Source organism: Carcharodon carcharias, chromosome 27 (assembly GCF_017639515.1).
Source record: "Carcharodon carcharias isolate sCarCar2 chromosome 27, sCarCar2.pri, whole genome shotgun sequence".
In the NCBI taxonomy this organism is placed as follows: domain Eukaryota; kingdom Metazoa; phylum Chordata; class Chondrichthyes; order Lamniformes; family Lamnidae; genus Carcharodon; species Carcharodon carcharias.
Window position 1 is genome coordinate 4,067,620 of NC_054493.1, and position 18,752 is coordinate 4,086,371.

At 59.1% G+C, this 18,752-nt stretch overlaps 1 protein-coding gene across 1 annotated transcript in view; it reads right to left on the reverse strand.

Annotated features, from left to right (window-relative positions):
• Window positions 1-18,571, reverse strand: part of rabggta (Rab geranylgeranyltransferase subunit alpha) — a gene marked incomplete at its 5' end in the record, with an annotated part of 213,053 nt that extends 194,482 nt beyond the window's left edge. Inside the window, 6 exons of the mRNA XM_041175438.1 lie at window positions 5,573-5,661; window positions 9,415-9,466; window positions 13,463-13,571; window positions 17,261-17,362; window positions 17,510-17,592; window positions 18,472-18,571. Of these exons, the coding sequence (XP_041031372.1) occupies window positions 5,573-5,661; window positions 9,415-9,466; window positions 13,463-13,571; window positions 17,261-17,362; window positions 17,510-17,592; window positions 18,472-18,571 (535 nt within the window). The remainder of the gene's footprint in view (window positions 1-5,572; window positions 5,662-9,414; window positions 9,467-13,462; window positions 13,572-17,260; window positions 17,363-17,509; window positions 17,593-18,471) is intronic.
• Window positions 18,572-18,752: the final 181 nt, after the last annotated feature.

Here is an 18,752-nt window from a genome sequence, read left to right on the forward strand (position 1 = left end):
CAGACACACCTCCCCCTCCCCCTCCCCCGACCCCCCGACCCAGACACACCTCCCCCCTCCCCCTCCCCCCCGACCCCTGACCCCCTGACCCAGACACACCTCCCCTCTCCCGACCCCCGGCCGAGACACACCTCCCCCTCCCCCTCCCCCGACCCAGACACACCTCCCCCTCCCCCTCCCCCTGACCCAGACACACCTCCCCCTCCCCCTCCCCCGACCCCCCGACCCAGACACACCTCCCCCTCCCCCTCCCCCCGACCCCTGACCCCCTGACCCAGACACACCTCCCCTCTCCCGACCCCCGGCCCAGACACACCTCCCCCTCCCCCTCCCCCGACCCAGACACACCTCCCCCTCCCCCTCCCCCTCCCCCTGACCCAGACACACCTCCCCCTCCCCCTCCCTCCGACCCCCTGACACAGACACACCTCCCCCTCCCCCTCCCCCGACCCCCTGACCCAGACACACCTCCCCTCCCCCCGACCCCCTGACCCAGACACACCTCCCCCTCCCCCTCCCCCTGACCCAGACACACCTCCCCCTCCCTCCGACCCCCTGACCCAGACACACCTCCCCCTCCCCCTCCCCCTGACCCAGACACACCTCCCCCTCCCTCCGACCCCCTGACCCAGACACACCTCCCCCTCCCCCTCCCCCGACCCCCTGACCCAGACACACCTCCCCTCCCCCTCCCCCCGACCCCCTGACCACACAGCGACACACACACAACGACAAGGGAGCGTCTCTCACTCACACAGCGACAAGGGAGCGTCTCTCACTCACACAGCGACAAGGGAGCGTCTCTCACTCACACAGCTACACACAAAGACAAGGGAGCGTCTCTCACTCACACAGCTGTACACGGTGCTTAGGGAGTGTCTCTCACTCACACAGCTGTACACGGAGCTTAGGGACTCTCACTCACACAGCTGTACACGGAGCTGAGGGAGTGTCTCTCACTCATACAGCTGTACACGGAGCTGAGGGAGTGTCTCTCACTCACACAGCTGTACACAAAGACAAGGGAGGGTCTCTCACTCACACAGCTATACACAGAGCTGAGGGAGTGTCTCTCACTCACACAGCTGTACACAAAGACAAGGGAGTGTCTCTCACTCACACAGCTGTACACGGAGCTTAGGGACTCTCACTCACACAGCTGTACACGGAGCCAAGGGAGCGTCTCTCACTCACACAGCTATACACAAAGCTGAGGGAGTGTCTCTCACTCACACAGCTGTACACAAAGACAAGGGAGGGTCTCTCACTCACACAGCTATACACAGAGCTGAGGGAGTGTCTCTCACTCACACAGCTGTACACGGAGCCAAGGGAGCGTCTCTCACTCACACAGCTATACACGGAGCTGAGGGAGTGTCTCTCACTCACACAGCTAAACACAGAGACAAGGGAGCGTCTCTCACTCACACAGCTACACACAGAGACAAGGGAGCGTCTCTCAGTCACACAGCTATACACAGAGCCGAGGGAGCGTCTCTCACTCACACTGCTGTACACAAAGACAAGGGAGGGTCTCTCACTCACACAGCTGTACACAAAGACAAGGGAGGGTCTCTCACTCACACAGCTGTACACAGAGACAAGGGAGGGTCTCTCACTCACACAGCTATACACAGAGACAAGGGAGCATCTCTCAGTCACAAACTGTACACAAAGACAAGGGAGGGTCTCTCACTCACACAGCTATACACAGAGACAAGGGAGCGTCTCTCACTCTCACTGCTGTACACAAAGACAAGGGAGGGTCTCTCACTCTCACTGCTGTACACAGAGACAAGGGAGCGTCTCTCACTCTCACTGCTGTACACAAAGCCAAGCGAGTGTCTCTCACTCACACAGCTATACACAGAGACAAGGGAGCGTCTCTCACTCTCACTGCTGTACACAAAGACAAGGGAGGGTCTCTCACTCTCACTGCTGTACACAAAGCCAAGCGAGTGTCTCTCACTCACACAGCTATACACAGAGACAAGGGAGCGTCTCTCACTCATACAGCTATAAACAGAGACAAGGGAGCGTCTCTCACTCATACAGCTATAAACAGAGCCGAGGGAGTATCTCTTAATCGCACATCTATACACTGAGCTTAGGGACCATCTCTCACTCACAGAGCAGGACACAGAGGCAAGGGAGTGCCTCTCACTCACACAGCTAAGGGAGCGTCTCTCACTCACACAGCTATACACAGAGCCAAGGGAGCGCCTCTCACTCACACAGCTAAACACAGAGACAAGGGAGCGTCTCTCACTCACACAGCTGTACACGGAGCTTAGGGACTCTCACTCACACAGCTGTACACTGAGCTTAGGGAGTGTCTCTCGCTCATACAGCTGTACACAGAGACAAGGGAGCATCTCTCACTCACACAGCTACACACAAAGACAAGGGAGCGTCTCTCACTCTCACAGCTGTACACAGAGACAAGGGAGCATCTCTCACTCACACAGCTACACACAAAGACAAGGGAGCGTCTCTCACTCTCACAGCTGTACACAGAGACAAGGGAGCATCTCTCACTCACACAGCTACACACAAAGACAAGGGAGCGTCTCTCACTCACAGCTGTACACAAAAACAAGGGAGCGTCTCTCACTCACACAGCTGTACACAGAGACAAGGGAGCATCTCTCACTCACACAGCTACACACAAAGACAAGGGAGCGTCTCTCACTCTCACAGCTGTACACAGAGACAAGGGAGCATCTCTCACTCACACAGCTACACACAAAGACAAGGGAGCGTCTCTCACTCTCAGCTGTACACAGAGACAAGGGAGCATCTCTCAATCACACAGCTACACACAAAGACAAGGGAGCGTCTCTCACTCACAGCTGTACACAAAAACAAGGGAGCGTCTCTCACTCACACAGCTGTACACAGAGACAAGGGAGCGTCTCTCACTCTCACTGCTGTACACAAAGACAAGGGAGCGTCTCTCACTCACACAGCTACACACAAAGACAAGGGAGCGTCTCTCACTCTCACAGCTGTACACAGAGACAAGGGAGCATCTCTCACTCACACAGCTACACACAAAGACAAGGGAGCGTCTCTCACTCTCACAGCTGTACACAGAGACAAGGGAGCATCTCTCACTCACACAGCTACACACAAAGACAAGGGAGCGTCTCTCACTCACAGCTGTACACAAAGACAAGGGAGCATCTCTCACTCACACAGCTACACACAAAGACAAGGGAGTGTCTCTCACTCACACTGCTACACACAGAGACAAGGGAGCATCTCTCAGTCACAAACTGTACACAGAGCCAAGGGAGCGTCTCTCAGTCACACAGCTAAACACAGAGCCAAGGGAGCATCTCTCACTCACACAGCTGTACACAGAGACAAGGGATCGTCTCTCACTCACACTGCTGTACACAGAGACAAGGGAGGGTCTCTCACTCTCACTGCTGTACACAGAGACAAGGGAGCGTCTCTCACTCACACTGCTGTACAGAGAGACAAGGGAGCGTCTCTCACTCACACTGCTATACACAAAGCCATGAGAGTGTCTCTCACTCACACTGCTGTACACAGAGACAAGGGAGCGTCTCTCACTCATACAGCTATAAACAGAGCCGAGGGAGTGTCTCTTAATCGCACATCTATACACTGAGCTTAGGGACCGTCTCTCACTCACAGAGCAGTACACAGAGGCAAGGGAGCGCCTCTCACTCACACAGCTAAGGGAGCGTCTCTCACTCACACAGCTGCACACGACGCTTAGGGACTCTCACTCACACAGCTGTACACGGAGCTGAGGGACTCTCACTCACACAGCTGTACACGGAGCTTAGGGACTCTCACTCACACAGCTGTACACGGAGCTGAGGGACTCTCACTCACACAGCTGTACACGGAGCTGAGGGAGTGTCTCTCACTCACACAGCTGTACACGGAGCCAAGGGAGCGTCTCTCACTCACACAGCTATACACAGAGCTGAGGGAGTGTCTCTCACTCACACAGCTGTACACGGAGCCAAGGGAGCGTCTCTCACTCACACAGCTATACACAAAGCTGAGGGAGTGTCTCTCACTCACACAGCTGTACACGGAGCCAAGGGAGCGTCTCTCACTCACACAGCTATACACGGAGCTGAGGGAGTGTCTCTCACTCACACAGCTAAACACAGAGACAAGGGAGCGTCTCTCACTCACACAGCTACACACAAAGACAAGGGAGCGTCTCTCACTCTCAGCTGTACACAGAGACAAGGGAGCATCTCTCACTCACACAGCTACACACAAAGACAAGGGAGTGTCTCTCACTCACACTGCTACACACAGAGACAAGGGAGCATCTCTCAGTCACAAACTGTACACAGAGCCAAGGGAGCGTCTCTCAGTCACACAGCTAAACACAGAGCCAAGGGAGCATCTCTCACTCACACAGCTGTACACAGAGACAAGGGATCGTCTCTCACTCACACTGCTGTACAGAGAGACAAGGGAGCGTCTCTCACTCACACTGCTATACACAAAGCCATGAGAGTGTCTCTCACTCACACTGCTGTACACAGAGACAAGGGAGCGTCTCTCACTCATACAGCTATAAACAGAGACAAGGGAGCGTCTCTCACTCATACAGCTATAAACAGAGCCGAGGGAGTGTCTCTTAATCGCACATCTATACACTGAGCTTAGGGACCGTCTCTCACTCACAGAGCAGTACACAGAGGCAAGGGAGCGCCTCTCACTCACACAGCTAAGGGAGCGTCTCTCACTCACACAGCTGCACACGACGCTTAGGGACTCTCACTCACACAGCTGTACACGGAGCTTAGGGAGTGTCTCTCACTCACACAGCTGTACACGGAGCTGAGGGTGTGTCTCTCACTCACACAGCTGTACACGGAGCCAAGGGAGCATCTCTCACTCACACAGCTGTACACAGAGACAAGGGAGTGTCTCTCACTCACACAGCTGTACACGGAGCCAAGGGAGCGTCTCTCACTCACACAGCTGTACACAGAGACAAGGGAGTGTCTCTCACTCACACAGCTATACACAGAGACAAGGGAGCGTCTCTCACTCACACAGCTGTACACAGAGACAAGGGAGCGTCTCTCACTCACACTGCTATACACAGAGACAAGGGAGCGTCTCTCACTCACACAGCTGTACACGGAGCCAAGGGAGCGTCTCTCACTCACACTGCTGTACACAGAGCCAAGGGAGCATCTCTCACTCATACAGCTATAAACAGAGCCGAGGGAGTGTCTCTTAATCGCACATCTATACACTGAGCTTAGGGACCGTCTCTCACTCACAGAGCAGTACACAGAGGCAAGGGAGTGCCTCTCACTCACACAGCTAAGGGAGCGTCTCTCACTCACACAGCTGTACACAGAGACAAGGGAGCGTCTCTCACTCACACAGCTGTACACAGAGCCAAGGGAGCGTTTCTCACTCATACAGCTAAACACAGAGACAAGGGAGTGTCTCTCACTCACACAGTCATACACAGAGCCAAAGGAGGGTATCTCACTCACTCAAACACCCCACCCTCGCCACCCCCCACCCGCCCCCCCGAACAGGATCCACTTACACTTGTTCCCGGGCTCCAGCTCCTGGAGTTGCTTGCAGGACTCGAGCTCTGACTGCAGGACCGTGGACTTCTGCACCGACAGCTCACAGCTGGAGGGAGGGAGGGAGGGAGGGAGGGAGGGAGGGAAGGAGGGAGAGAGGAGGGAGGGAGGGAGGGAGGGAGGGAGGGAGGGAAGGAGGGAGAGAGGAGGGAGGAAAGGCGAACACGTGTCAAGGGGGCCGGGGGTATTCCCGAGGCAGAGGTAGAATCACAGGAGAGGCGACTCGCCTAATCCCGCACCCACGCCCCTTCGTCGGATATTCCCCACGCCCCCCCCAACCCCCAACGCCGACTGCTCCCCGCACAAAGGCAGCCGGATGGGCTGAATGGCCCCCAAAGTTGGGCTAGATTCTCTGGGTAGGTCCCATCAGACCGGAAAGTAGCAAACGTCACCCCTCTGCTCAAGAAGGGGAGGGGGGCAGGAAACCAGCAAAGCGTGGGCCAGTTAGCTCGACGCCCGTCACGGGGAAGGTGGTGAGAGTCGATCACTAAAGGAGGTTGTCGCCGGGCACTTGGAGAAACTCCCGGTTAATCGGGGAAGAGTCCGCCCTTTTCATGGAAAGGGAAATCGTGCTTCACCCATTCACTGGGGGTCCTTTGAGGGGATACGATGAGCTGTGGATAAAGGGGAACGTGTAGATGTGCTGCACTTGGATCTGCAGAAGGCACTCGCTAAGGTGCTTCACCAAACGTTATTGTGGAAAGCGAAAGCGTGGTGGGGAACACATTAACGTACGGACAGACGATTGGCTGGGCGGTGGGAAACAGAGTACGTATAAATGGGTCTTTTTCGGAGTGGCAGGACATGATGAGTGAAGTCCCACAACGTCGGAGGGCGGGGGGGGCCACAACGTTTCACAATTGACATCAACGGGGAGCGAAGGAGCGGCAGCTAAATTGGCAGACGACGCGAGGCTGGGCGGGTAAGTATGCGACGAGGAGGGCCTAGGAGGCTGCGGGGTGGAATTTGGGGGGGGGGGTGGGGGTGGGGGGCAACGCGAGGCTGGTTCACTTCGGGAGGAGGAATGAAGGAGGGCTTAAGACGGAGACCGGCCGCGTGATTCCCAGGCGCAGAGGGGATCCGGGGGTCCTGGTGCATGAGTCTCACAATGTTCGGTGGGTGACGAAAGGAGGCTAACGGCACGCTATCCCTTATCGCGAGAGGGATTGAACAGGAGAGGGAGGGTGTTAACGCTTCAGTTAGACGGGGGGCGTTGGGGAGAACGCGCCTCGAGTACTGCCCGCGGTTCTGGCCTCTCCTGAATTTGAGGCAGGGTGTAGATGCGTCGGAGGCGGTTCAGAGGAGGTTTACCAGATCGATACCTGGAACGAGCGGGTTGTCCGGTGAGAAGAGGCTCGGACAGGCTGGGCTTGTTTCCACTGGAGTTTAGAAGAGTGAGGGTGGGGGGATTGATTGGATTGAAGTTAACAAGATCCTGAACGGCCTTGACAAGGTGGATGTGGACAGTGTGTTTCCTCTTGTGGGTGAGTCCAGAACGAGAGGGGGGGTTGGGTGGGGGGGGCACTGGTTTAAAATTAAGGGGTCGCCCTTTTAGGACAGAGACGAGGAGAACTTCTTCTCTCTCCGAGGGTTGTGCGAGTTTGGAACTCTCCGGTGGAGACGGTGGTTGGGGGAGGTGGGGGGGGGGTCCCTGAATATTTTTACAGGCGGAGGTAGAGAGATTCTTGTTAGGCAAGGGGAGATCGAAGGTTATGAGGCGTTGGGGGGTGGAGGGGGTGGGGAGGGGGTAGACGGGAATTTAGGACTCGAAACTCAAACAGGTCGGCCACCATCTCATTGAACATCGGAGGAGGTTCGAGGGGCCGAATGGGCTCCTTCTGTTCCGATTTCAGACGTTCAGATCACGTTCTCAGTTTCGATACATCATCCTGTCCACCAGATTCACCATCTGATAAACCTTTGAGGGTTTTTTTTTTTCCCCTCATTTAATCACTTACAGGATATGGGCCTCGCTGACTAGGCCCAGCACTTATTACCCGTCCCTAATTGCCCCCTTGAGAAGGTGGGGGGTGAGCTGCCTTCTTGAACAACTGCAGTCCCCGTGTGGTGTAGGTACACCCACAGCGCTGTTAGGGAGGGAGTTCCAGGATTTTGTCCCCTGTGGTGTAGGTACAGCCACAGTGCTGTTAGGGAGGGAGTTCCAGGATTTTGTCCCCTGTGGTGTAGGTACACCCACGGTGCTGTTAGGGAGGGAGTTCCAGGATTTTGTCCCTGTGGTGTAGGTACACCCACAGCGCTGTTAGGGAGGGAGTTCCAGGATATTGTCCCTGTGGTGTAGGTACACCCACGGCGCTGTTAGGGAGGGAGTTCCAGGATTTTGTCCCTGTGGTGTAGGTACACCCACAGCACTGTTAGGGAGTTCCAGGATTTTGTCCCTGTGGTGTAGGTACACCCACAGCGCTGTTAGGGAGGGAGTTCCAGGATTTTGTCCCTGTGGAGTAGGTACACCCACAGCGCTGTTAGGGAGGGAGTTCCAGGATTTTGTCCCCTGTGGTGTAGGTACACCCACAGCGCTGTTAGGGAGGGAGTTCCAGAATTTTGTCCCCTGTGTGGTGTAGGTACACCCACGGCGCTGTTAGGGAGGGAGTTCCAGGATTTTGTCCCTGTGGTGTAGGTACACCCACGGCGCTGTTAGGGAGGGAGTTCCAGGATTTTGTCCCCTGTGGTGTAGGTACACCCACGGCGCTGTTAGGGAGGGAGTTCCAGGATTTTGTCCCTGTGGTGTAGGTACACCCACAGCGCTGTTAGGGAGGGAGTTCTAGGATTTTAACCCAGCGACAGTGAAGGAACAGCCGATATATTTCCAAGTCGGGATGGTGAGGGGTTCGGAGGGGGAACTTCCAGGTGGTGGGTGTTCCCCACGTGTCTGCTGCCCTTGTCCTTCTAGATGGTAGAGGTCGTGGGTTTGGGCGGCGCTGTCGAAGGAGCCTTGGTGAGTTGCTGCAGTGCATCTTGTAGATGGTACACACGCTGCTGCTACTGTGCGTCGGTGGGTGGAGGGAGTGAATGTTTGTGGATGGGGTGGCGATCGAGCGGGGGGTGGGGCTGCTTTGTCCTGGACGGTGTCGAGCTTCTCGAGTGTTGTGGGAGCTGCAACTCATCCAGGCAAGTGGGGAGTGTCCCATCCCACTCCTGACTTGTGCCTTGTAGATGGTGGACAGACTTTGGAGGGGGAGTCAGGAGGTGGGTTACTCTCCGCAGGATTCCCAGCCTCTGACCTGCTCTTGTAGCCACAGTATTAATATGGCTGGTCCCCAGTTCAGTTTCTGGTCAATGGTAACCCCCAGGATGTTGAAAGTGGGGGGGATTCAGTGAGGGTAATGCCCATTGAACATCAAGGGGGCGATGGTTGGATTCTCTCTTGTTGTAGATGGTCATTGCCTGACACTTGTGTGGGGGTGAATGTTATTAGCCACTGGTCAGCTCCCGAGCCTGGAAATTGTCCAGGGTCTTGCTGCATTTGGACTCGGGGCTGCTTCATGTATCTGAGGAGTTGTGAATGGTGCTGAACATGGTGCAACCGTCAGCGAACATCTCCACTCCTGACCTTACGATGGAGGGAAGGTCATTGAGGAATTTATTAACTGAATTTAAATACCAGCAGCAGCTGAGGTGGGGTATGAAGCAGAGTCCACCCAAAGGTTAGGCTGGGTTGCTGGGTGATGGGTCCAGGGACGCTACCCCTGTCCCACTGTCTCCCGCACACGGTGAGCTGCCTTTCGGAGGCACTGGACTCCATGGTTCAGACTATCCTGTCACATAACAGCGCCAGGTCACTTACCGAAACAGCTGTTCGTCTGTAGCGGAATCGCGGGACCATCCTTCACCACGGCCTAGTGGAGAGAGTGAGCAGAGGGACAGAGATTACTAAGCGAACGAGAGGCCCTGTTCCTCACCCACCACCCCCCAAACCCACTCCCTGCTTCTGAGGGAGAGCCGCACTGTCGGAGGGTCAGCGCCGAGGGAGTGCCGCACTGTAGGAGGGTCAGTGCTGAGAGAGAGCCGCACTGTCGGAGGGTCAGTGCTGAGGGAGAGCCGCACTGTCGGAGGGTCAGTGCTGAGGGAGAGCCGCACTGTCGGAGGGTCAGTGCTGAGGGAGAGCCGCACTGTCGGAGGGTCAGTGCTGAGGGAGAGCCGCACTGTCGGAGGGTCAGTGCTGAGGGAGAGCCGCACTGTCGGAGGGTCAGTGCTGAGGGAGAGCCGCACTGTCGGAGGGTCAGTGCTGAGGGAGAGCCGCACTGTCGGAGGGTCAGTGCTGAGGGAGAGCCGCACTGTCGGAGGGTCAGTGGTGAGGGAGAGCCGCACTGTCGGAGGGTCAGTGGTGAGGGAGAGCCGCACTGTCGGAGGGTCAGTGCTGAGGGAGAGCCGCACTGTCGGAGGGTCAGTGCTGAGGGAGAGCCGCACTGTCGGAGGGTCAGTGCTGAGGGAGTGCCGCACTGTCGGAGGGTCAGTGTTGAGGGAAAGCCGCACTGTCGGAGGGTCAGTGCTGAGGGAGAGCGGCACTGTCGGAGGGTCAAACTGAGGGAGCGCCGCACTGTCGGAGGGTCAGTGCTGAGGGAGAGCCGCACTGTCGGAGGGTCAGTGCTGAGGGAGAGCCGCACTGTTGGAGGGTCAGTGCTGAGGGAGAGCCGCACTGTCGGAGGGTCAATGTTGAGGGAGAGCCGCACTGTCGGAGGGTCAATGTTGAGGGAGAGCCGCACTGTCGGAGGGTCAGTGCTGAGGGAGAGCCGCACTGTCGGAGGGTCAGTACTGAGGGAGCGCCGCACTGTCGGAGGGTCACTGATGAGGGAGCGCCGCACTGTCGGAGGGTCACTGCTGAGGGAGCGCCGCACTGTCAGAGGGTCACTGCTGAGGGAGAGCCGCACTGTCGGAGGGTCAGTACTGAGGGCGAGCCGCACTGTCGGAGGGTCAGTGCTGAGGGAGAGCCGCACTGTCGGAGGGTCAGTGCTGAGTTAGAGCCGCAATGTCGGAGTGTCAGTGCTGAGGAAGAGCTGCACTGTCGGAGGGTCAGTGCTGAGGGAGAGCCGCACTGTCGGAGGGTCACTGCTGAGGGAGAGCCGCACTGTCGGAGGGTCAGTGCTGAGGGAGAGCCGCACGGTCGGAGGGTCAGTGCTGAGGGAGAGCCGCACTGTCGGAGGGTCACTGCTGAGGGAGCGCCGCACTGTCGGAGGGTCACTGCTGAGGGAGCGCCGCACTGTCGGAGGGTCACTGCTGAGGGAGAGCCGCACTGTCGGAGGGTCAGTGCTGAGGGAGAGCCGCACTGTCGGAGGGTCAGTGCTGAGGGAGAGCCGCACGGTCGGAGGGTCAGTGCTGAGGGAGAGCCGCACTGTCGGAGGGTCACTGCTGAGGGAGCGCCGCACTGTCGGAGGGTCACTGCTGAGGGAGAGCCGCACTGTCGGAGGGTCACTGCTGAGGGAGAGCCGCACTGTCGGAGGGTCAGTGCTGAGGGAGAGCCGCACTGTCGGAGGGTAAGTGCTGAGGGAGAGCCGCACTGTCGGAGGGTCAGTGCTGAGGGAGAGCCGCACTGTCGGAGGGTCAGTGCTGAGGGAGAGCCGCACTTTCGGAGGGTCAGTGCTGAGGGAGAGCCTCACTGTGGAAGGGTGAGTGCTGAGGGAGAGCCGCACTGTCGGAGGGTCAGTGTTGAAGGAGAGCCGCACTGTCGGAGGGTCAGTGTTGAGGGAGAGCCGCACTGTCGGAGGGTCAGTGCTGAGGGAGAGCAGCACTGTCGGAGGGTCAGTACTGAGGGAGCGCCGCACTGTCGGAGGGTCAGTGCAGAGGGAGAGCCGCACTGTCGGAGGGTCAGTGCTGAGGGAGAGCCGCACTGTCGGAGGGTCGGTGCTGAGTTAGAGCCACAATGTCGGAGTGACAGTGCTGAGGGAGAGCCGCACTGTCGGAGGGTCAATACTGAGGGAGAGCCGCACTGTCGGAGGGTCAGTGCTGAGGGAGCGCCGCACTGTCGGAGGGTCAATACTGAGGGAGAGCCGCACTGTCGGAGGGTCAATACTGAGGGAGAGCCGCACTGTCGGAGGGTCACTGCTGAGGGAGCGCCGCACTGTCGGAGGGTCAGTGCTGAGGGAGAGCCGCACTGTCGGAGGTTCAGTGCTGAGGGAGAGCAGCACTGTCGGAGGGTCAGTGCTGAGGGAGAGTTGCACTGTCGGAGGGTCAGTACTGAGGGAGAGCCGCACTGTGGGAGGGTGAGTGCTGAGGGAGAGCTGCGCTGTCGGAGGGTCAGTGCTGAGGGAGAGCCGCACTGTCGGAGGGTCAGTGTTGAGGGAGAGCCGCACTGTCGGCGGGTCAGTGCTGAGGGAGAGCGGCACTGTCGGAGGGTCAGTACTGAGGGAGCGCCGCACTGTCGGAGGGTCACTGCTGAGGGAGCGCCGCACTGTCGGAGGGTCAGTGCTGAGGGAGAGCTGCACTGTTGGAGGGTCAGTGCTGAGGGAGAGCCGCACTGTCGGAGGGTCAGTGTTGAGGGAGAGCCGCACTGTCGGAGGGTCAGTGCTGAGGGAGAGCGGCACTGTCGGAGGGTCAGTGCAGAGGGAGAGCCGCACTGTCGGAGGGTCAGTGCAGAGGGAGAGCCGCACTGTCGGAGGTTCAGTGCTGAGGGAGAGCCGCACTGTCGGAGGTTCAGTGCTGAGGGACAGCCGCACTGTCGGAGGGTCAGTGCTGAGGGACAGCCGCACTGTCGGAGGGTCAGTGCTGAGGGAGAGCCGCACTGTCGGAGGGTCAGTGCTGAGGGAGAGCCGCACTGTCGGAGGGTCAGTGCTGAGGGAGAGTTGCACTGTCGGAGGGTCAGTACTGAGGGAGAGCCGCACTGTGGGAGGGTGAGTGCTGAGGGAGAGCTGCGCTGTCGGAGGGTCAGTGCTGAGGGAGAGCTGCACTGTCGGAGGGTCAGTGTTGAGGGAGAGCCGCACTGTCGGAGGGTCAGTGCTGAGGGAGAGCGGCACTGTCGGAGGGTCAGTACTGAGGGAGCGCCGCACTGTCGGAGGGTCAGTACTGAGGGAGCGCCGCACTGTCGGAGGGTCACTGCTGAGGGAGAGCCGCACTGTTGGAGGGTCAGTGCTGAGGGAGAGCTGCACTGTCGGAGGGTCAGTGCTGAGGGAGAGCCGCACTGTCGGAGGGTCAGTGTTGAGGGAGAGCCGCACTGTCGGAGGGTCAGTGCTGAGGGAGAGTGGCACTGTCGGAGGGTCAGTGCAGAGGGAGAGCCGCACTGTCGGAGGGTCAGTGCAGAGGGAGAGCCGCACTGTCGGAGGGTCAGCGCTGAGGGAGAGCCGCACTGTCGGAGGGTCACTGCTGAGGGAGAGCCGCACTGTCGGAGTGTCGGTGCTGAGTTAGAGCCACAATGTCGGAGTGTCAGTGCTGAGGGAGAGCCGCATTGTCAGAGGGTCAGTGCTGAGGGAGGAGCCGCATTGTCAGAGGGTCAGTGCTGAGGGAGGAGCCGCACTGTCGGAGGGTCGGTGCTGAGGGAGGAGCCGCACTGTCGGAGGGTCGGTGCTGAGGGAGAGCCGCACTGTCGGAGGGTCAGTGCTGAGGGAGAGCCGCACTGTCGGAGGGTCAGTGCTGAGGGAGGAGCCGCACTGTCGGAGGGTCGGTGCTGAGGGAGGAGCCGCACTGTCGGAGGGTCGGTGCTGAGGGAGAGCCGCACTGTCGGAGGGTCAGTGCTGAGGGAGAGCCGCACTGTCGGAGTGTCAGTGCTGAGGGAGAGCCGCACTGTGGGAGGGTCATTACTGAGGGAGAGCCGCACTGTCGGAGGGTCAGTGTTCAGTCGGTGTGCTGCCCCGTGTCTATGACCCCCCCCCCGGGCCTCGCGTGTACTGACCCCTGCAGCTTACCTCGGTCCATACAGTAACACTCCTTTGCCACATGTCCCTCGCCCCACAGCACTCGGACACTCTGCTCCTCAAACCTCGTGTTGAGTGTCCCTACTGGTAGCTCGCAGAGCTGATCGAGTCTGAGTCACGGGGTATAACTCACCACTGTTAAAGCCCGCATCGCGTACTCCCGGGTTAACACTGCCCCTAACGCCTGCCCCCAACATGTACAGCACCACAGAGCGCGCAACAGTGAGGCCATTCGGTCCCACCCTGTCTGTGCTGGCTCTCTGGAGGAGTGATTCACCGAGTCCCACTCCTTCCACGAAACCCCGCCTCCCCGAAACCCCGCCTCCCCGAAACCCCGCCTCCCCGAAACCCCGCCTCCCTCCTCCGCTTCCCCAAACCCCGCCTCCCTCCTCCGCTTCCCCAAACCCCGCCTCCCCGAAACCCCGCCTCCCTCCTCCGCCTCCCCCAAACCCCGCCTCCCCCAAACCCCGCCTCCCCCAAACCCCGCCTCCCCCAAACCCCGCCTCCCCCAAACCCCGCCTCCCCCAAACCCCGCCTCCCCCAAACCCCGCCTCCCCCAAACCCCGCCTCCCCCAAACCCCGCCTCCCCCAAACCCCGCCTCCCCCAAACCCCGCCTCCCCCAAACCCCGCCTCCCTCCTCCGCTTCCCCCAAACCCCGCCTCCCTCCTCCGCTTCCCCAAACCCCGACTCCCTCTTCCGCTTCCCCCAAACCCCGCCTCCCTCCTCCGCTTCCCCCAAACCCCGCCTCCCTCCTCCGCTTCCCCCAAACCCCGCCTCCCTCCTCCGCTTCCCCCAAACCCCGCCTCCCTCCTCCGCTTCCCCCAAACCCCGCCTCCCTCCTCCGCTTCCTACCAAAACGAATCACCTCACGCTCAATTTCCTCTGCCATCTCCGTCTGCCAACCCCCACCCGCGCCCCCCCCCACCCCCCAACCAGCCGTTCACCCAGCCTGCTTCCCACGCCCCACTGAAGGCGCATCCATATTCCCAACTTCCTGACGGCGCGAGCTGAGAGCTGACACCTCCTTCCACGGGCGGGTGACTCGGGCCGAGGGTTCTCGCCGGTGACGCCCAGCTCGGCGGGGAGGGTAAGCTGTGTGGAGGATACCGAGAGAGAGAGAGAGAGAGAGAGGGAGAGGCTGCAAAGAGGTCCAGACAGGCTAAGGGAGCCGGGCAACAAGACGGAAGGCGGGGTATATTGGCCTTCATCGCAAGGGGCTTGGAGTATACGAATACATGGTGGCCTTGCTGCATTTGGACACGGTGCTAGTCATTGCCTGGCACTAGTGCGGGCACGAGCGACCCTCCTGATGGTGAGCGGATGTGACAGGGGCCACGGACTTCTGACGGTTTCACCCTTACAAGGCTGCCCGGGGAGGCAGTGGACATGACGGAGGGAGGAGAGACGAGGGAAGCACAAAAGCGCTTGGTCGGTAAAGCAGGAGGAAGGGGGCAAGCGCTCCTTGTCAAGGGCGAGAGGGTCGGGGAAGCGAGGGACCCGGGCGTCCTTGGTCGGGAGTCACCCGAAAAGCCGAGGCCCAGCGAGCAGTGAGGAAGGTGGGTGGGACGGGAGGGAGGGAGGGAGGGAGCCCAGTGGAGGTTCACCGGCTGGCAGGACTGTCGTACGAGGAGAGATCGGTTGGTGGGGGGGGGGGGGGTGCAACACAGTTTCAAATCCCCGCCAGTTGCCGTGGAGGAGCTACAACTCAATTAATAAATCTCTGGAATTATTAGGCTAAGCCCTGTTGACAGGAACTCTCAATACGTCTCTCAAATGGAATCCAACGTGGGCAAGTGTGAGGTCATGTACTTTGGTGGGGAGAATAGAGGCATAGACTATTTTCTAAATGGGGGAGAGAATTCAGAAACCTGGAGTGCAAAGGGACTTGGGAGTCCTAGTCCAGGATTCTCTTAAGGTTAACTTGCAGGTTGAGTCGGTAGTTAGGAAGGCAAATGCAATGTTGGCATTTATTTCAAGAGGACTAGAATATAAAAGCAGGGATGTGCTGCTGAGGCTTTATATAAGGCTCTGGTCAGATCACATTTAGAATATTGTGAGCAATTTTGGGCCCCGTGTATCTCAGGAAGGATGTGCTGGCCCTGGAGAGGGGTCCAGAGGAGGTTCATGAGAACGATCCCAGGAATGAAAAGGCTTTAACATATGAGGAACGTTTGAGGACTCTGGGTCTATACTCGATGGAGTTTAGAAGGATGAGGTGGCGGGGGGGGGGATCTGATTGAAACTTACAGAATACTGAAAGGCCTGGATAGAGTGGGTCGTGGGGAAGATGTTTCCATTAGTAGGAGAGACTAGGACCCGAGGGGCACAGCCTCAGAGTAAAGGGAAGAGCTTTTAGAACAGAGATGAGGAGAAACTTCTTTAGCCAGAGAGAGGTGAATCAATGGAATTCATGGCCACAGAAGACGGTGGAGGCCGGGTCATTGAGTGTATTTAAGAGCGAGATAGATAGGTTCTTGATTGGTAAGGGGGATCAAAGGTTATGGGGAGAAGGCGGGAGAATGGGGTTGAGAAACCTATCAGCCATGATTGAATGGCGGAGCAGACTCGATGGGCTGAACGGCCTCATTTCTGCTCCTATGTCTTACGGTGTTATAATGTCCCACCCTCCAATCGACGCTACCTACCCCACCCACCCCCTTCCTCCGCTAACTCATGTTTCAAACTCAGGCCGGAAGACGCAGGAGCAGAAGTAGGCTATTCAGCCTATCGGGTCTGGTCCCACCGGGTGGCGCAGGGCCTTTCATTGCCACTGCACCCCATGCCCCCATCGAACACTACCCCCCCCCCACCACCCCCCACCACTCAGGCGACAATACAGAGCTCCCTTGACACTTCCCTGACATGTACGCCCAGCGTCTCTATTGAAAACCCCTCCGGGGGTGCAATAGGGGGCTCCCTCGACACTTCGCCAGTGTCTGTACCAGACGCTCCCCCCGGTGCAATAGGGGGCTCCCTCGACACTTCGCCAGTGTCTGTACCAGACGCTCCCCCCGGTGCAATAGGGGGCTCCCTCGACACTTCGCCAGTGTCTGTACCAGACGCTACCCCCGGTGCAATAGGGGGCTCCCTCGACACTTCGCCAGTGTCTGTACCAGACGCTCCCCCCGGTGCAATAGGGGGCTCCCTCGACACTTCGCCAGTGTCTGTACCAGACGCTCCCCCCGGTGCAATAGGGGGCTCCCTCGACACTTCGCCAGTGTCTGTACCAGACGCTCCCCCCGGTGCAATAGGGGGCTCCCTCGACACTTCGCCAGTGTCTGTACCAGACGCTCCCCCCGGTGCAATAGGGGGCTCCCTCGACACTTCGCCAGTGTCTGTACCAGACGCTACCCCCGGTGCAATAGGGGGCTCCCTCGACACTTCGCCAGTGTCTGTACCAGACGCTCCCCCCGGTGCAATAGGGGGCTCCCTCGACACTTCGCCAGTGTCTGTACCAGACGCTCCCCCCGGTGCAATAGGGGGCTCCCTCGACACTTCGCCAGTGTCTGTACCAGACGCTCCCCCCCGGTGCAATAGGGGGCTCCCTCGACACTTCGCCAGTGTCTGTACCAGACGCTCCCCCCGGTGCAATAGGGGGCTCCCCTCTACGCTTAATACCCGACTTATACACATGTCCGCTGTCTGTGACAAACACGGGGTGGTGGGGGGAGGGGGGGGGTTGGTGGGGAGTGGGGAAGCCGGGCGCAGATACAACACAGACCTTCCCACGGCACCCGCCTGCTAAACTCCCCCACCCCGCCGCTCTCCGGTTCTCGGGTTAAGGATACCCACACGTGGCTGTGTTTGTTCCTGTTGTCCGGGGTGTGCCAGTGGGAGGGCACAGGGCGATTGTCCACCATCAGGAGCAGCAGTCCGGGTTCTGAGAGAACCTGTGTGGGGCGGGGGGGGGGGTGGGGGTGGGGGAAGAGGAGAAGAGAGGGCTGAGTGAAAGAGAGAACGAGAGAGAGAGAGAGAGAGAGACAGAGGGGCAAAGGGGAGAGGTCATGGTGGTGGGGTGGGGGTCAGAGGTTACTTACGTTGATGGCCCTAGAGAATCCGACCACCACCCTCTGCTCCTTGAAACTTGCGTACAGGCAACTGATAGTCTCAGGACGGTCCGCTGGAAGAGGAAGGGAGGAGAGGGTCAAAGGTCAGGCAGCAACCCCCCCACCCCCCCCTCCCCCCCACGACCCCTGATCGCCGCCCCACTATCTCACCTGTCAGAGGGGGCTGAATGGCCTCCTCCTGTTCCTGTGTCACAGGCTCGAGGAAGAGGGGCAGAATGGCCTCCTCCTGTTCCTGTGTGACAAGCTCGAAAAGGGGGCTGAATGGCCTCCTCCTGTTCCTGTGTCACAGGCTCAAGGAGGAGGGGCTGAATGGCCTCCTCCTGTTCCTGTGTCACAGGCTCGAGGAGGAGGGGCTGAATGGCCTCCTCCTGTTCCTGTGTAACTGGCTTGAGGAGGGGCTGAATGGCTTCCTCCTGTTCCTGTGTAACTGGCTCGAGGAGAGGCTGAATGGCCTCCTCCTGTTCCTGTGTGACAGGCTCGAAAAGGGGGCTGAATGGCCTCCTCCTGCTCCTGTGTGACAGGCTCGAAAAGGGGGCTGAATGGCCTCCTCCTGTTCCTGTGTAACAGGCTGGAGGAGGAGGGGCTGAATGGCCTCCTCCTGTCCCTGTGTAACAGGCTCGAGGAGGGGCTGAATGGCCTCCTCCTGTTCCTGTGTCACAGGCTCAAGGAGGAGGGGCTGAATGGCCTCCTCCTGTTCCTGTGTAACTGGCTCGAAAATGGGGCTGAATGGCCTCCTCCTGTTCCTGTGTAACTGGCTCGAGGAGGGGCTGAATGGCCTCCTCCTGTTCCTGTGTCACAGGCTCAAGGAGGAGGGGCTGAATGGCCTCCTCCTGTTCCTGTGTAACTGGCTCGAAAATGGGGCTGAATGGCCTCCTCCTGTTCCTGTGTAACTGGCTCGAGGAGGGGCTGAATGGCCTCGTCCTGTTTCTTACCTCGTCCTAACAGCCAACGATAGTAGAACCAGGCGCTTTGGTCATTCGGATCCGTGAAGAAAGCATTTTGGACCAACGAGTATTCTGTTGGAGGCAAGAGCGGGAGGGAGGGAGGGAGGCAGAGAGAGCGGGAGGTAGGGAGGGAGAGAGAGAGAGAGCGGGAGGGAGGGAGAGAGAGAGAGCGGGAGGGAGGGAGGGAGAGAGAGAGAGCGGGAGGGAGGGAGGGAGAGAGAGAGCGAGAGGTAGGGAGGGAGAGAGAGAGGGAGGGAGGGAGGGAGAGA